The sequence below is a fragment of the Haliotis cracherodii genome, unplaced genomic scaffold (assembly GCF_022045235.1).
Source record: "Haliotis cracherodii isolate W230 unplaced genomic scaffold, xgHalCrac1.p SCAF_1, whole genome shotgun sequence".
In the NCBI taxonomy this organism is placed as follows: Eukaryota; Metazoa; Mollusca; class Gastropoda; order Lepetellida; family Haliotidae; genus Haliotis; species Haliotis cracherodii.
In genome coordinates this window covers 30,353,243-30,371,370 of record NW_027266264.1, presented here as the reverse complement: position 1 = coordinate 30,371,370, position 18,128 = coordinate 30,353,243, and the positions used below count along the sequence as shown (strand labels likewise).

The following is an 18,128-nucleotide window of genomic DNA, read 5'->3' as shown; positions in this document are numbered from 1 at the left end:
ATTTTCACTTGTTTATCATCAGTGGACCAACTGCATCCAGGTACTGAAGGGGTGTCTTTTCACGGCGATGAAGCTGTTCCTTCTCTCTGTAGACAACCTTCCTGGGTGGCGTTACTACTCCAAATTGAATCTGCGCTAGTTTCGCTCTCTCCGAAATTTCTACCTTCTGGATCAGTTCGATAAATCTGAAGATGTTTTGATGCTTGTGCACCCCACTGTTGCGTAAGATAGCGTTTACCATACCACAGATAATGTGAAATACCTGAAGATAGAAAATATGCTCGTTCATGAACAAAATGGATTCAGGACAAGAAGATCATTCCTCGACCACGTGTGTAGTATCTACAGCGCAGACAATAACAGAGAGATTACCGATCAAAATACGTTTCTTGTTTTGTTCATTTCCGATTAAACTTATCGAGATTGGAATAACTGGAAATATGCTTCACGTTGCCTTGACGATAACGTGTCATTCTCAGTGAAAATTACACTTACAGACCGGAGTGTTACACCAAATGAAAGAGTGTGTAAATTTTGTTTTAATTTTATCGATGATGAAATCCCTTCAACTGAATAACCAATTTTTTTGGTAATCCAGTGTCTGATGTTAAAGTGAAACTTGTACATCAAAATAATGCTATTTTAGGAAAAATGGGTAATTAATTTAAAATGTTCTCTCGTCGTAAATGTCTCAAAGCTTTTTTTCCCGTTTACCCCAATTGAATCTGTTTCGGCGGATAATCGAGACTGGCATTCTCTTGCATTGACATTTTATATTAAAGACACTTGTTTTTTGTATATCTTATTACTTATAATATAAAAAGTACATATAAAATAGTTTTATACCACACGTAGACCTCTATATATACACATCGGCTTAATAAGGTCTTGCATGCATCATTCCACGTTGTTTTACTATGTATATGTATATGATTATGTAATTGTCCACGTGTCACAATGGACAATGGACCATGAAATGAGTAATCGTGACGAACGAAATATGAACGTAATTTATTTATGAATTATGACGGCGTCTCATTTTTTAAAACGATTGCAACGGCAAGTCAGACATCAAGGACTCAGAGTCGAACAACGTGAACGAGCCTTGGGTATGGTACAGATGGGAGCCACCCACGCCCATATTGCACGAACCTTCGGTTGCTCCCGTGCTGCCGTTACCAACTTGATGCAACGTTACAGACAGACAGGGCGAACCGCTGACAGGCCAAGAACAGGGTGACCATGCCCCATGATGACCGGTACTTGCGTACCTTGCACCTCCGAAATCGCTTCCTGACAGTGACGTCATCGGCGAAAAATGCCTTAGGTCACAGGGTTAGTCGACAGACAGTGGCCAGGAGACTCAGGGCTCATGGAATCGGGACTTTTAGACCATACAGAGGACAGCTATTGACAGCGCAACATCGTCGTCTGCGATTGAGATGGGCCCGGACTGTACGACGTTGGCAACGACGTGACTGGCAGAGGGTTGTCTTCACTGAAAGTCGATTCTGTATGTTTAGGCTGATGGAAGATAACGTGTTTACCGCTGAAGGGGTGAACGAACGGCGGCGTGTTGCGTGCAGGAGGTCGTACCATATGGTGGATGGAGTGTCATGGTGTATGTGGGGATCTATGGGCAGGAATTTGCCCTTACTTATATGTAGAGACATCATCTGAATGTGACTATATATGTAAATGTTACGATACTGTACTTATCTTCACGAATTAATAAAAAATGGGCATAAGGTTCACGGAGACGAAGGCTATAGATACAATACCATATCAGATGTTTTAGATGATAAAAATTATTTGATAATAAATTCAGTTATTGATATCTAAAAACCGATTTGATATATTAATAAACATTTCATGATAAAATTCAAATCAAATTTAAATTAAAAATTCATTCTTTGGTATCCATAAATGAATTATTGATATCACATAATGAATAAATAGTAACTATTTGATAATAAATTCAGGTATAGATATCTAAAAACCGATTTGCTAAATTTGTGATATAAATTCATTCTTTGGTATCCATAAATGAATTATTGATCTCACATAACGAATAAATAGTAATTATTTGATAATGAATTCAGTTATTGATATCTAAAAACCGATTTGCTATATTAATAAACATTTCATGATAAAATTCAAATCAAATTTGTGATATAAATTCATTCTTTGGTATCCATAAATGAAATATTGATATCACATAATGAATAAATAGTAACTATTTGATAATGAATTCAGGTATAGATATCTAAAAACCGATTTGCTAAATTTGTGATATAAATTCATTTTTTGGTATCCATAAATGAATTATTGATATCACATAATGAATAAATAGTAATTATTTGATAATTTATTCAGTTATTGATATCTAAAAACCGATTTGCTATATTAATAAACATTTCATGATAAAAATCAAATCAAATTTGTGATATAAATTCATTCTTTGGTATCCATAAATGAAATATTGATATCACATAATGAATAAATAGTAACTATTTGATAATAAATTCAGGTATAGATATCTAAAAACCGATTTGCTAAATTTGTGATATAAATTCATTCTTTGGTATCCATAAATGAATTATTGATCTCACATAACGAATAAATAGTAATTATTTGATAATGAATTCAGTTATTGATATCTAAAAACCGATTTGCTATATTAATAAACATTTCATGATAAAATTCAAATCAAATTTGTGATATAAATTCATTCTTTGGTATCCATAAATGAAATATTGATATCACATAATGAATAAATAGTAACTATTTGATAATGAATTCAGGTATAGATATCTAAAAACCGATTTGCTAAATTTGTGATATAAATTCATTTTTTGGTATCCATAAATGAATTATTGATATCACATAATGAATAAATAGTAATTATTTGATAATTTATTCAGTTATTGATATCTAAAAACCGATTTGCTATATTAATAAACATTTCATGATAAAAATCAAATCAAATTTGTGATATAAATTCATTCTTTGGTATCCATAAATGAAATATTGATATCACATAATGAATAAATAGTAACTATTTGATAATAAATTCAGGTATAGATATCTAAAAACCGATTTTCCAAATTTGTGATATAAATTCATTCTTTGGTATCCATAAATGAATTATTGATATCACATAATGAATAAATAGTAATTATTTGATAATGAATTCAGTTATTGATATCTAAAAACCGATTTGCTATATTAATAAACATTTCATGATAAAAATCAAATCAAATTTGTGATATAAATTCATTCTTTGGTATCCATAAATGAATTATTGATATCACATAACGAATAAATAGTAATTATTTGATAATGAATTCAGTTATTGATATCTAAAAACCGATTTGCTATATTAATAAACATTTCATGATAAAAATCAAATCAAATTTGAGATATAAATTCATTCTTTGGTATCCATAAATGAATTATTGATATTACATAATGAATAAATAGTAAAAAGGCAAATGGAGATAGTTAGTAACAAAAATATACGATATACAACGAATATTTGCACAGCTATCACAAAACCATTCGACACTGACGTCGCATCAACCCCCGCGGTAAACAGGACACAGTTATGTGCGCAACGATTACATAACCCCTACCGCAGGGTGGGGTTGGTGGTTCAAAGCGAAACTTACAACCCTGTTTGTTGTCTAATAAATGCTGGGCGGCGCCTTTGATCTTGCCTCTAACCATACATGTTGCATGAGTAAACGATGATCAGGATGGCCTGGAAATAAACAAGAGTCTTTCTTGTTGCATATCAAGGCACCAATTCATCGGTCACGGGGTTTTGTTATGTATGTGTGCCCAGTGTATCCACAATTAACTAGAAAGTTTCATATCTACAAAAATGTATATGCGCTTATTCACGCTTGGTGTGGCAGACTGAAATAGAACATTATGATAGCGTCATATAATAGAGGTCATAAGACACAACTTTATTTGCTTTTCTGGCCATAGACCGTGGCATATGAAGATCATACATACATGTTTAAGTTACTAGATTATTTACGGCCATACAGTTCAAATATTGTGTTCAATGAAAGAAAACGTTGATATATTTTAACACACTTATTTTTGTACTATTAAACAAACTGTGGACTTTAAAGACATTTTCGCTTATTGTAATAACATCAAGGTAAAACATCATATCTATCTCTGAAATTCACGAGCATAGTCGCTGTCAAACATAAGAACATAATAAGGGCGGCCAGTTTTGACTTGTCGTGTGCCTTAAAGTGAGTTTAAACGTGTCAAAAGCGACTGACCCTACCATTTTTGGTCAGTTATTACTCCAACGTTCTAACTGTCAACCGTCTTAAAAGGACCATAACTTTTGTTATATGTCGACTCCCTGTCTCTATGTCATAAGTTGTTAAGCGGTAACTGCGGTCCAAATTTATCAACTTATTCATCTATAGTCGCAAACTTGACTCTTGCTTTTTCAAGAAAATGCCTTTGCATGTGTTTGTGACGGGTGCCACCATAACTTTTGTTATATGTCGACTCCCTGTCTCTATGTCTTAAGTTGTTAAGCGATAACTGCGGTCCAAATTTATCAACTTATTCATCTATTGTCGCAAACTTGACTGATTTGTTTACACAATAAAAATTCTAATTGATCATGAACTACTGAGGCAGTCAAGCACTTGTATAGAAAAGCAGCCATGTAACGTGTAGTCCAAAAAGCTGGCAATTATTTCGCCGCAATAAAACTGAAAAAATGCTGATGTGACTTGACATTTAAACTTACCCACAGACAATACATTTTCCGAGAGAGTGTAGCACAATTTTATTAAAGTTTTATTTACAATTTGATTAACTATGATAATATGAATATTAAAATTTATTCGTGCCCAGTTAACAAGTAATCAGTGAGATAGAATATAAATACTGGGAACGCTGAACAACTTCATTGTAAATAGACAAATGCACCTGTGAATGGCGTGGTGGCCGTAGCCTTGTATATCAAGGTTTTTAATACCGAGTGAAACAAAGACGAGGTGCCAGTCGACACTGGAAATGCTGTATGCTGCATGTCCAGCCACCATCAACACCTCAAGTGATCTTTTCGCGATCCCGAGCCTTGCGCATAACCATTGTCATGACCTGGTTGAGTGACTTCCTTCCATCAACGTGAAAGGATTACCCACAGAGAAAGAAAGGATTAAAATCCTAAAGATGTCCTATCCACATGGTATAAGCACTCATAACCAATTTCCTCTAATAGTAAACTGTCACCTTTAGTATCCCCAACAATACTCACCATGGTCATTGGGCAAATGTAAAAATCACAAACCCTAACGAGATTATGTCTACATGGTCAAACCCGGTGATTGTGAAGATCTCAAATTATATCAACAGTGAGACAACATGTTCATATTCATTTCCAATATCCCCTTAGACTAAGTGATAAATGTTAGGAACCCAATCACAACTTTCTCTTACTAATTCTTACAAAATACCAAACAGAAAGTGGGTTGTGGGAAAATGGGACATATTCCTACGTGACAAAATAAGACATAAGTAGTGGTGACTGTTCATAATTGTACTATGTACATGTAAAGTTAAAGCTATGATACACTCTGTCGTTCAGAAGATTAAGTGTAAGAAGAGTGAGTGAGTGAGTATGTTTTACGCCGCTTTTAGCAATATTCCAGCAATATCACGGCGGGGCAAACCAGCAATGGGCTTCACACATTGTACCCATGTCGGGAATCGAACCCGGGTCTTCGGCGTGACGAGCGAACGCTTTAACCACTAAGTTACCCGACCGCCCTAAGGGTAAGAGGAAAAGACGTTATAAGATGTCACGAAAGCACGCGTAAGGTACAATATTCTGTTTGTGGACATTATTTTCGAGAATAGATGCCAAGCTCATATACATGAAAACTACCAGGACAGATAAGGACATCAGAAACCATGAAACCATATGTTTCCCGTGCTTTTTCAAGAAAATGCCTTTGCGTGTGTTTGTGACGGGTGCCACCGATTGGGCAGGATACGCTCATTTCGCAAACACCCGGCATCATTACTATTTGATAGTGATTCATAAACCCATGCTCATGATGTTGCTCGAAACCGTACAATCGAATCTGCTTTACACAGAGATTTCTATTGGATGTGGAAAGGGTTTTGTCACTTTATTTACGTCACCTTTGAGTTAACGTCTTGCCCATCATCACACCAGTACATCAGCGACCCGTGAAGATCCGGGTAGAATAGGTCTTCAATCACCCATGCTTGCCGTAGAAGACAGCATTCCGAAGACGTTAAGATGTGCCTTCTGAATTAACGTCTTCAGTCTTCCATGCCATCCTCCCAAATGGTTATTTGGTGCTTGGTCCCGTGGTCTGGAAGTGGTTCCACGAAATCAAAGGCAGGTCGCCCTCGATCCAAAAGGCTATGACCTAATCGACCATCTCTCAAAGTACAAAGCCCTTCATTGAACAGACGGCATAGATGCATCTTCAGCCTCTCTATGGTCGATCGAACCTGATAAGAAAAGAATTATATTTGAATCTAAACATCGATTCATTACTTATGAATATGGAAAACATAATCAAAACTTCCTCATGAGAGGAAACAAACGAAAAACACCAATAGAGAAAATTTTGACGACCTGACGCCCACGTGTTGTAACCGACCTTCTGAGGCAGCATATACAACTGCTGTACTGTAAATCATGTCATATTTGTGTCTCCATATGCTGATATATATTATATCGTTACTTTGTATAGTGTATATTGTTCATGACACATGCCTCTCATAAATCCGTTCTTGGGTTCTGGCATTTGTACTTCATGTACCATGGTACTTTTCTTTTTAAAGCTATGTTTGTTTGCTTGTTTGTTTGTTGTTTGACGCCGCACTCAGCAATAATTCCAGCTATATGACGGCGGTCTGTAAGTAATCGAGTCTGAACCAGACAATCAAGTGATTGACATCATGAGCATCGAGCAAGTATTTGGGATACGATGACATGCATCAACCAAGTCAGCGAGCCTGACCAACCGATCCTTTCTTTTTAGTCGCCTCTGATGACAAGCCTAGTCGTTTCTACGGTAGGCATGGGTTGCTGAAGACCTGTTCTACCCCGGATCTTCACGGGTCTTAATGTTCTGTATTGTACAAATGGCGAGACTACAATTAACTATTTTGTAATAACATTGCTCGGCCAATTGGCCTATAGTCTCGTAGGCTTGTGAGGTCCCATGAGAATAGTCATCCGAAGGAATTAAGCTAGTTTAGCGCGCTGCTTTTAAAACTAGTTCACTCTGGCTCCTTCCATGGCGACATCGAACCAGTTTATTTATCAAACAGTTGACACTGTCTTCGTGTCATTGCATCAGCGACATGTAATTGTTATTACATGCGTAGTGGGGCTCGTCCACAAAATCTTCTACTCATAGGCGTCTGACAAAGGGAAGGGCCGCAACTCTGTGCAGCGAACTGATGAAAATAAAAGCCCGCTCACATGCACAATATTGACTCAATAATTTTGCCCATCTGTAACTATACATACGTGTGTATAATTTATATACTATGCAATCACACGAAAATCAATAAAGGTGCGTACATAAAGTATTCACATAGTCATCAGTCTCTTGACGAATTTCACATGAAAAGGTTGTTTTCCAATCAAAGTCGAATGAGAAGAGAGTTACCTGAAAAATAACCTTCGCATGAACCAACTATGTTTTTGATTTAATCTGTACACAAATCTTGACTCCTTGAAAACCAAAGAAAACAATGTCCGGCTAGCTCTGGATGTCTAGCTAATACTGAAGAGCGTCAACTTCAGAATCCAGAACTGTTGACAATGTGTTTGGTGTTGACGTAGCAACAGATATATATATATATGTATGTATGTATGTATGTATGTATGTATGTATGTATGTATGTATGTATGTATGTATGTATGTATGTATGTATGTATGTATGTATGTATGTATGTATGTATGTATGTATGTATGTATGTATGTATGTATGTATGTATGTATATGCATGTACTGTGATATTTCTCATTTTTACTCATATGTATGTGACGTCCTGCGTGTCTCGTAGGCCATAATGGCCGGACACTGTACATACTATTTGTGTATTTTTATTGTCATTGTTGTACAGTGTGTGACACGTAATTAAAATAATTTTCTTCTTCTTCCATATAAATTAGATCATCCTCTGGCGTTGTCATAAACGTTCACAAGACAACATGAAATAATACATCAAGTGCAAAGTTGCACCCGCGTTAATCCGACAGAACAGAACAGAACTTTATTACGCTCAGGCCGAGATCCTCGGCATATGAGGTACAAAATGACAGCAAAATACAAATTATAATAGCGGATATGTGGTTAGCCGGAAGATTTTACAATTTGTATTACATATTTACAGAATTTACTAAGGTTTTTTAATGCAGATATCTCTTTACAAGTGTAAAGTCTTTGAAATTTAATCATATTAGGTCTTTTAGAATATGTAGGTGGGATATACAAAATTCTTTCTTTAGTAAAATATGGACATTTAAAAATATAGTGAAATTCATCTCCAATATCATCAATAAAACACAGTTTACATTTTCTTTCACAAATAGGTATCCCATTCCATCTTCCTTTTTCAATTGGTAAGTGGTGGCATGAAGTACGAAATAAAAGTAGAGGGATAGCTTTATTTAGGGATAGGGACGTCAGATAATTTTCTAATTCAAATTGTGGTTTCAAGAGAGAATAGACTTTTTTTTAATTTTCCACCTCAGAGTGAGTGAGTGAGTGAGTATGGTTTTACGCCGCTTTTAGGAATATTCCAGCAATATCACGGCGGGGGACACCAGAAATGGGCTTCACACATTGTACCCATGTCGGGAATCGAACCCGGGTCTTCTGCGTGACGAGCGAACGCTTTAACCACTAGGCTATCCGACCGCCCCCCACCTCAGAGCTCCAGGTTTGTTTAGCATGATCAGTTAAAATAGAGTGAGCTGTTGCTTTGAGCCAGGAAGATGAAACAGGAGACTGTGACAACCATACATAACTTAAACCAATATTGTTTAGAACATTTTTAATACATGAAATCCAGTCATAGTTGTAAAAACCTGTATTATGGATGTTATATACAATAGAGTAAATGATTGAAGATATTTTGCTGGATTTATCTGTAAGCAATTTCGACCAAAAGGTTAACATGCGGGTTGTAAGATCAACAGATAACGAAACTCTACCTAGTTCACCGTAAAGCATGCATAAAGGGGTACTCTTTTTAACAGGCAATAATTTTCTCATGAAACAAATATGTACATTTTCAATTTGTTTTAGATTAACAAAACCCCCATAATTCACAACCATATAATAAGATTGGTTTTACCATTGTGTCAAAAAGATATAATTGGCATTGAATTGATAAATTAAGGTTTCGGCTTTTACGTAGTACGAAATACATGGATTTTGTAGCCTATTGATATGGATGCTTTAAAAGAACACTTTTTATCAAATATAACACCAAGATATTTGTATTACAGTGACATATTCTAAAGGAACACCATGGAGATAAATATCTTTACTCATATCATTTTTATTGTCACCAAATATTAAAATTTTAGTTTTATCAATATTGATAGTTAAGTTCCAAATTTTGCGATATGATTCAAAATGCTTGATAGCTTTTTGGAGATTCGTTTTGGAGGAAGCGAGGACAGTGTCATCGGCATATAAAAGAGCAAACAATTTAATAGATAAATCTAGCATGGAATGTGTTATTTCTGAGTTAATAAACAGACCTGGACAATCTTTGGACATTAAAAATGTCTTAAGTCATTTAGAAACAAAGAAAATAAAATAGGTGACAATCGGCTTTATCCGACACAAATGATGGGAACCGATTAAATCAGTGCTATTTAGACCGGTTAATCCGACAGTCTCGCACTCCGACTCCAACACACCTAATTTGCAAAGAATTGCTGAAATCACTTATTCATCAGTCTCGTTAATCCGACACAGGGATTAGCGTAATCCGTGGTCACCTGCCCGCAAGTACACAGCCCCTTGATTTGAAGCAATACGAGTCGGTGAGTAGCTGCATATTTCAACTTCCTTAACAATAAACAATTACACCTTTAAAAAAAAAAAAACAGGATTAATCACATGCATGCCTAGATTCCGCTGACAACGTAACTCAACAATATGAATTTCATTTTTCATTTTCCTACGTGTTCGTATCGTTATCTGTCATGTAGTTGTCCAATTTTCGATCACGAACGTTCATACTACCTAATTTCGTTTATCCGACATACTCGTTAATCCGACATAATCACATGCAGCCAACAATGTCGGATTAACGGGACTTGACTCCACATGTCCATTTGGTCCTCCTTCAGACATGATGCAAATTTGCTTCTAGTGTAAATATACACACATGATAAAACGGCATTAGATGTCTTGACCACCAGTGCCCCTAGTTTGACAAACCAATCTTATGAACAGTTGCCTTGTTTACAATGTTGACATATAAGAGGATACACCTGACTCTTGATAGTACACACTGAGCAAAGCAACGGTTGACAGTTTCGATTCGTGTGCAATTCTACATTCGTGCCGTGTGAATATCCCTATAAAATATGCCCAATCGGCGGAATACAGCTGATACTCTGTATGAAAAGTTCAGAGGAAGTTGAATCTCTCTATCAGCGATATGGAAAAGATTGGAACGACGATCCAGACTCTGGAATTAGGGTAAGGTATTGTCATTAAGTCCTAACTAGCTGTCTGTTTACTTTTATCATGTTTAAACCTCAAACACACAGAGGTCACTATGATAGTGTTGTGATATCTATGTCACTGGGGTCATGTATTAAAAGCTAGATAATAATTGTATATATCCACATGTTTCACACACATGACAGCACGTCCGTTGCTAGTTTAGTGTTGGGGCTGGTCATAATTATAGGGTAACTGTTCAGGTCTTATTAAATAACGTGAAGTAAATAGATATGATCTTATTAATGAACGCTCCGTAAAAAAATATGTAAATTACCGAGGAGATATTGTGTAGCGTAGATCCTGGACATTGTACATGTGGCGCTATACATCACTTTGTACAAATAGAAATCACTATACAGTACAGTACAGTAAACTACGGTTATAACGAACACGCTTATAACGAGCTGACGGATATAACGAACTTACTTCTTAGTCCCGACTATTTGCGGTAGTTATGCTGTATATATGCTTATAACGAACTACGGTTATAACGAACTAAAAATAGTAGTCCCTTTGAGTTCGTTATAACCGTAGTTTACTGTATATGTAGAGCATCAGCGCCATAGCCACTATAATCATTACAAAAAGCACCAGTATCAGTAACAGTTAACAAGACCCTTGTCTTCTTCATAATTAAATTTTAATAACATATGTAATGTGGCTTGGTAGCCAAGAAGTTAAAGTCGAAACCCGGGTTCGATTCCCACATGGGTACAATGTGTCAGGTCCATTTTTCGTAGCCCTCGTCACGTACCTCGCTATAACACGGATGCCCGTTTACATGGTCTTGGGGAAAATTGTTGCACACTCACGGACTGACGTTCACGCTCACGAACGATCGTAAACGTTATTTATTTATGTTGACGAGGCCACACAGAGAAAGTGTGATCACTTGTCTAACATCAGATTAACATGGGTATTATGGAGATTTCGAGAAGGTCCCTGACAGTATTCCATAGATTTGATTTCCTAGTTTTGCTCAACAACTTGGTACACGCGTCTTGAGCCGCCACTTTCTCGAAGTTGCTAAGGTCACATTATCAAGCAGGTCAGGTTCAAAGGTTATCTCTGTCGCAATATTGTTTCGCAGTATTGTTAGTAGGCGTTGATGTGAAATCTAAACTGCACGTTTGAACACGATGAGCCTGTATATATCAACGTGGACCGGACGGAAAAGTAATGAACTCGTGTCGAAACTTCAAATGACTCGTCATTCACTGAAAGTTTGTCAACATGAATACACTTAACTTGATACATTGTTCATGACGATGTGTTTATATCCCAAACTAAGTGTTATTGTAATATGGCATCATATCGACATCCCCCTTGTCTCGAAATACGGCTGGTCGAGTATCCTAGTGGTTAAAGCGTTCGCTCCTTAGGCCGAAGACCCGGGTTCGATTCCCGACATGGGTAGAATGTGTGAAACCCATTTGTGGTGTCCCCCGCCGTGATATTGCTGGAATATTGCTAAAAGCGGCGTAAAACCATACTCACTCACTCACTCACTCGAAATACGGCTAAATCGATATATGTTCGATGCTGGCTGGACAACAAGTTGAAGCTGATGTCATGGGTTATTATTCATGTATGCGTGTTTGTTTATCTTACCTGACACACGAATGTCGGATTCTGATTAGCTGTGACGCATTTTATTATTTTCTTTGTATCCTGATAACATGTAGCGTACATGTCTTATGTTCTCTGCTCAAATTGACGAACTGTTGGAATTACTTTTGCAACAAACCAACTTCAATTTTGTATCTCGAATTAATTATGTAAAACGTCATTCTCCGGATATTTACGATATTTTCTGAATGAAATAGATCTCGGGGCAACAACTCTAAGTTTGTTTTCTGTCGTTTTTGAACCAAGTGGATAAATGCCTAATTGTGATATTCTTACAGATTTGGACCTAAGCATGCATGCATAAAACATACCTGCATTAAACTAAGCGGCAAAAGAAAGTATAGGTTGGCAATTTGTAATTTTCCTAAAAACACCGATAACTAGTGGAAAGTGGGTATTGGGAATATGACTGCCCAGCAACAGGTACCAAAAACACCTCACCCGAACTCGCCCTCTTTGACGGCACTCGTGCGGTGACAAAAAAATGGTGAAACAGGCTTCCCGCCTTTGACATAAACTGCATGTGCATGTTAGCTGTATAAATGCGTTCGTCTGCAGGGTATAACCACACGTTATGAAAGCACACAAAAGAAATGCCACGACTGTCACAGGAGCAGAGAGAGAGCCATCGGTATGGCCGAAATGGGGGCAACACAGGTCCAAATTGCCAGAAGGTTTGGTCGTACACCTTTGACCGTAGCCAGGCTGATTCAACGGCACAGGCAGACAGGGGGGACACAGGACATGCCTAGAACCGGACGACCCCGAGTGACAACACCACTAGAAGACGGTCAGATACGGTTAATGCACCTGCGAAACAGATTCGTAACGGCGACGGCGACGGCAACAATAGCGTTGGGACATCCCATTATCCAACGTACATTACTACGACGACTTCGTGCTGCTGGAATCCGAGCGTATCGTCCTGTCCGAGGAATGGTACTGACTGCTCAACATCGACGCCTGGGACTGCGATGGGCGAGGCAGGTTCGACGCTGGCAAGTGAGAAATTGTCTTCGAGTGCTGTTTACTGATGAAAGTCGGTTTAACTTGTTTCGAAATGACGGCAGAGAACGAGTTTATCGACGCAGAGGGGAACGTTTGGCTCCGGCGTGTATTCGAGAGGTCCATCCATTCGGCGGGGGAGGTGTCATGGTGTGGGGCGGTATTTGTGGAGATCAGAAGATTGATTTGGTAATTATACAGGGAAACGTGAACGCTGTACAGTACAGAGACCAAGTGTTGAAGCCAGTTGTGCTTCCGTTCTTACAAAACCAACAGCAGGGGACATTGTTTCAACACGACAATGCAAGGCCTCATACTGCAAGACTGACTCGGAACTTTCTAAACCAGCAGAACGTTGACGTTTTGCCCTGGCCTGCCCACTCACCCGACATGAATCCTATTGAACATCTGTGGGACCATCTTGACAGACAGATTAGAGCACGCCATCAGCCACCCGTCAACGGACCCTGAGAGACGAGTGACGAGAGACGGATTCCAGTCCACGTCATCAGAAGACTGACGTCATCGATGAGGCGGCGTATCACAGCATGCATTGAGGCAGCTGGAGGTCATACACGCTATTGAAGGCAACTGTGTCGACAATGAACTTGTAGTGTGTCTGCCAATTTTTTGGTAACATTTCAGACAACTTTTGAAAATGAAATTTCTTACCCCACCATTGTTTATCTTGAGCTTACATTACCTGTGATTGCACAATTTCATTCAAACTGTGGTTGATCAATCATTTGTTACCCCTCCCCTCTTGTTATTTTTTTATCGATCATGGAACTCGACCTACACTTTCTTTTGCCGCCCAGTTTATGATTAGGTGTGCGGTCGTTGTCCACTCGTCCCGCGGGTGACATTGGTTGAGGTACCCTCTATGTCAGTATGCAATCTCACTGAAGTCAGATCTTAGTTCTCGCTACCGCTAAACAGAGATCTGAGGACATCCCATTTCCGGTAGGACGTGCGTACCCTATTCGCGAACACCTGGTGTCATCATTGACTTTCTGTGATCCATTCATATTATTTTCACCACTATTTTGCATTTTGAGCTCAATGGAATGTTTCGGCCGAAAATCGAGACTGAGTATTCTCTGGCATTGATGTTATATCAAGAGGTATATTTCCTTTTGTGTGAAGAAAAATGTATATGGTATCGACAGAGCCGAATGAACTGTTTTTGACTTGGCTGATTGCGTGCCATTCTGCTCCGATGTTCATGCTTCCAGTCACTGGTTTGTCTGGTCCAGACTCGATACATTATAGGGCGCTGTGATATTGCTGAACTTGTGTGACTGCGACATTTTAAAAGAATTAGTCTCTCATCCATTTTCTATAAATCGTCCAGCGCATATATGTGGTATGCATAAGTTTACAGAGTTTCATGATAGTGATCAATTTCTTCATAAAAGACAGTGGACTGGAAAGTCCATAATATTTTGCAATTCCAAACTGGCAGTTGAATTCATGTATGAAAATTGACGACCAGACTCCCAAAAATACAGGCCGGAAAAAGCACAATATATTAAGCATATATATGTTGCCTTGGAGCTAGAAGTGGTCTTCAGCAACTCATTCTTGTCGTTAGTATCAGTAGTTGTAGTTATAGTTGTACCAGTAGTAGCGTCATACCAAAAGACGTTAAGAGATGGTACTTGTTGTTTCCCTGTCTGGCATTAAAGGGCTACAACAACGAGTGGTCAGCTTGGAGTCAGTATACTGTGTCTGAGTGGGGTATCCATGTTAAACTGCGGCTAGCACTATAAAACTGGCATACGTTCTGATTAATATAAACAGCTACACAAACACACATACACACATACACACACACACATACGCATACACAAACACACATACACACATACACATACACATACACATACCACACAAATACGCACACAGTATGGAAGCAGTATGGAGTCTTTCTAAGCATAGACACATTTACACTATATTATACACTGACAGTTATCTATATAAAACCACAGCGGCTTTCCTGTTTTTTTCTTCTGTCATCTTATGATAATGCAATTTATTACTTATTTAATCATAAACCATCAAATCAAATAATGTTATCATAATTTAAACCTCGATGCCACTTTTATCATCAGTGATGTTATCGTGGTATAACATCGGATTGTGTTTATGTGTATTTAATAGTATTATAATAACGTTTGTTATGGCAGATTGAAATATGCGGTCAATATACACAAGGTAAACCCAAACCATTTTCATGAATGGCTCATCGAGACAGCTGTTTACTAGCATCGTTCCGAGGCAAGGGAGTGAACGGCATGTAAAAGTCCAGTTTCCACGGAACTTTTAAAGTCAGTTAACTCCTTTGCCTCGGGAAGATGGAGACGAGACGAGAAGGTATGGTGGCCGAGAGGAGACATCGCTGTATCGCCTTAACCTACGGATGCTGGCGTTGACGTTTTATATTCACTGGTGTAGTTACGGTAGTATCAGTAGTTGCAGTTGTAGCAGTATCAGTAGTTGTAGTTATAGCAGTATCAGTAGTTGTAGTTATAGTAGTATCAGTAGTTGTAGTTATAGTAGTGTCAGTGGTTGTAGTTAGAGTAGTATCAGTAGTTGTAGTTATAGTAGTGTCAGTAGTTGTAGTTAGAGTAGTGTCAGTAGTTGTAGTTAAAGCAGTGTCAGTAGTTGTAGTTATAGTAGTATCAGTAGTTGTAGTTATAGTAGTATCAGTAGTTGTAGTTATAGTAGTATCAGTAGTTGTAGTTATAGTAGTATTAGTAGTTGTAGTTATAGCAGTATCAGTAGTTGTTGTTATAGCAGTACCAGAAGTTGTTGTTATAGCAGTACCAGTAGTTGTTGTTATAGCAGTATCAGTAGTTGTAGTTATAGTTGTATCAGTAGTTGTAGTTATAGTAGTATCAGTAGTTGTTATAGCAGTATCAGTAGTTGTTGTTATAGCAGTATCAGTAGTTGTAGTTAGAGTAGTATCAGTAGTTGTAGTTATAGTTGTATCAGTAGTTGTAGTTATAGTAGTATCAGTAGTTGTTATATAGCAGTATCAGTAGTTGTTGTTGTTATAGCAGTATCAGTAGTTGTTGTTATAGCAGTATCAGTAGTTGTAGTTATAGTTGTATCAGAAGTAGTTGTTATAGCAGTATCAGTAGTTGTTATATAGCAGTATCAGTAGTTGTTGTTATAGCAGTATCAGTAGTTGTTGTTATAGCAGTATCAGTAGTTGTAGTTATAGTTGTATCAGAAGTAGTTGTTATAGCAGTATCAGTAGTTGTTGTTATAGCAGTATCAGTAGTTGTTATATAGCAGTATCAGTAGTTGTTGTTATAGCAGTATCAGTAGTTGTTGTTATAGCAGTATCAGTAGTTGTAGTTATAGTTGTATCAGAAGTAGTTGTTATAGCAGTATCAGTAGTTGTAGTTATAGCAGTATCAGTAGTTGTAGTTATAGCAGTATCAGTAGTTGTAGTTATAGTAGTATCAGCAGTCGCTTTTATATAGTGGTGTTGGGGGTCTGGCCGACGATGTAATGAAGTGGACTAAGGCAGTGAAGATGGGTTAAAACGGTTAATTATCCGTAAAAGATATAAATAGCAACATTAATTGATATACAGTCGAGGGATGAGGGAGGTGTCTCCTCGGCTGTGGCGCGTCAAAACGCGTGCAGGTCACACTCCAGGCATGCGCACGAGATGCTTGTGGTAAGATAACCTAGAGGAGTGAGAGAAGAAGCGTACGTAAAAGGAAACAATAGCGCCAAGTCATGAAATATTTATATATATATGTCAACCATCATTTTGGCACCAGGTTTTTCACCATAATTTCCCATTAAACACACAATCACGCGACCATTGATCTAACTAGAAATACCAGTTTTGTCATATTTTATGTCCGAATAAACATATTACTTCATTGTTATCCTGTAATGCTGCGACCATTGTCATGAGCCTGCAGTGGTGGGTGAGAACAGACGATTTAACGTCTCACAACAATGACATAATGTGTGTCAAACATGCTTGCTGCATGCACCCAACACGTCCGGTTGAACAAACAGTGTCGGTATAGGCCCCGCGGCACAAGTTTCAAACTGGCGACTTCCATTCCAGACTGGAATATTCGGGAATCGCTAATAGATTGCCAAGATTGTATAAGGGTACTACCAGGGCCTGTGGAAAATCTCTTCCGTTTCAGATGTTTATCTTACTGAAGCGAGAGATAGAAAAGGATTCTGACGGAACCAGTCGTACAGCCGGTAACTGTCGTTCTGAATCCCTCGTGTTTAATCTTTTCGGGATTGTACTTTCCCAATCTGGTAAGCGACGCTCTGATTGGTCGGGAAAAGGACCTGCATGTGATGGGATGTCCTCAGATCTTTGTTCAGCGGTAGCGAGAACTAAGATCTGATTTTAATGAGATTGGAGAATGGCCAACCACCATTCAAACCAAAGATGACTTTGTCACGAAGCAAAATAATGTCACATGGCAGTGGGTCGGCGCCAACCATGTCCACCCACCTGGTCTACAAACAACAAATCGTCTCGAGAGGTGACATTCAGACCTGAAAGGAACTTGCACAAAGAGATCTTAGTGCTACAACTATTGTAAGCCTATGTGAAAGTTTTGGAGTTACGATCATCTTAGCACTAAGATCGTAGCAATCCAGTTGTGCAAATTCATTGAGATACTGTGGGCGGAGCAAGCTCACAATCAC

The 18,128-nt window shown here is 38.0% G+C and overlaps 1 protein-coding gene across 1 annotated transcript in view; it reads left to right on the top strand.

Moving 5' to 3' along the window:
- Positions 1–10,695: 10,695 nt before the first annotated feature.
- The window catches only part of LOC139475659 (proton-coupled zinc antiporter SLC30A2-like), a 29,839-nt gene continuing 22,406 nt past the window's right edge, over positions 10,696–18,128 (top strand). Inside the window, exon 1 of the mRNA XM_071258857.1 lies at positions 10,696–10,763. Within this exon, the coding sequence (XP_071114958.1) occupies positions 10,723–10,763 (41 nt within the window). The 5' untranslated portion in view covers positions 10,696–10,722. The remainder of the gene's footprint in view (positions 10,764–18,128) is intronic.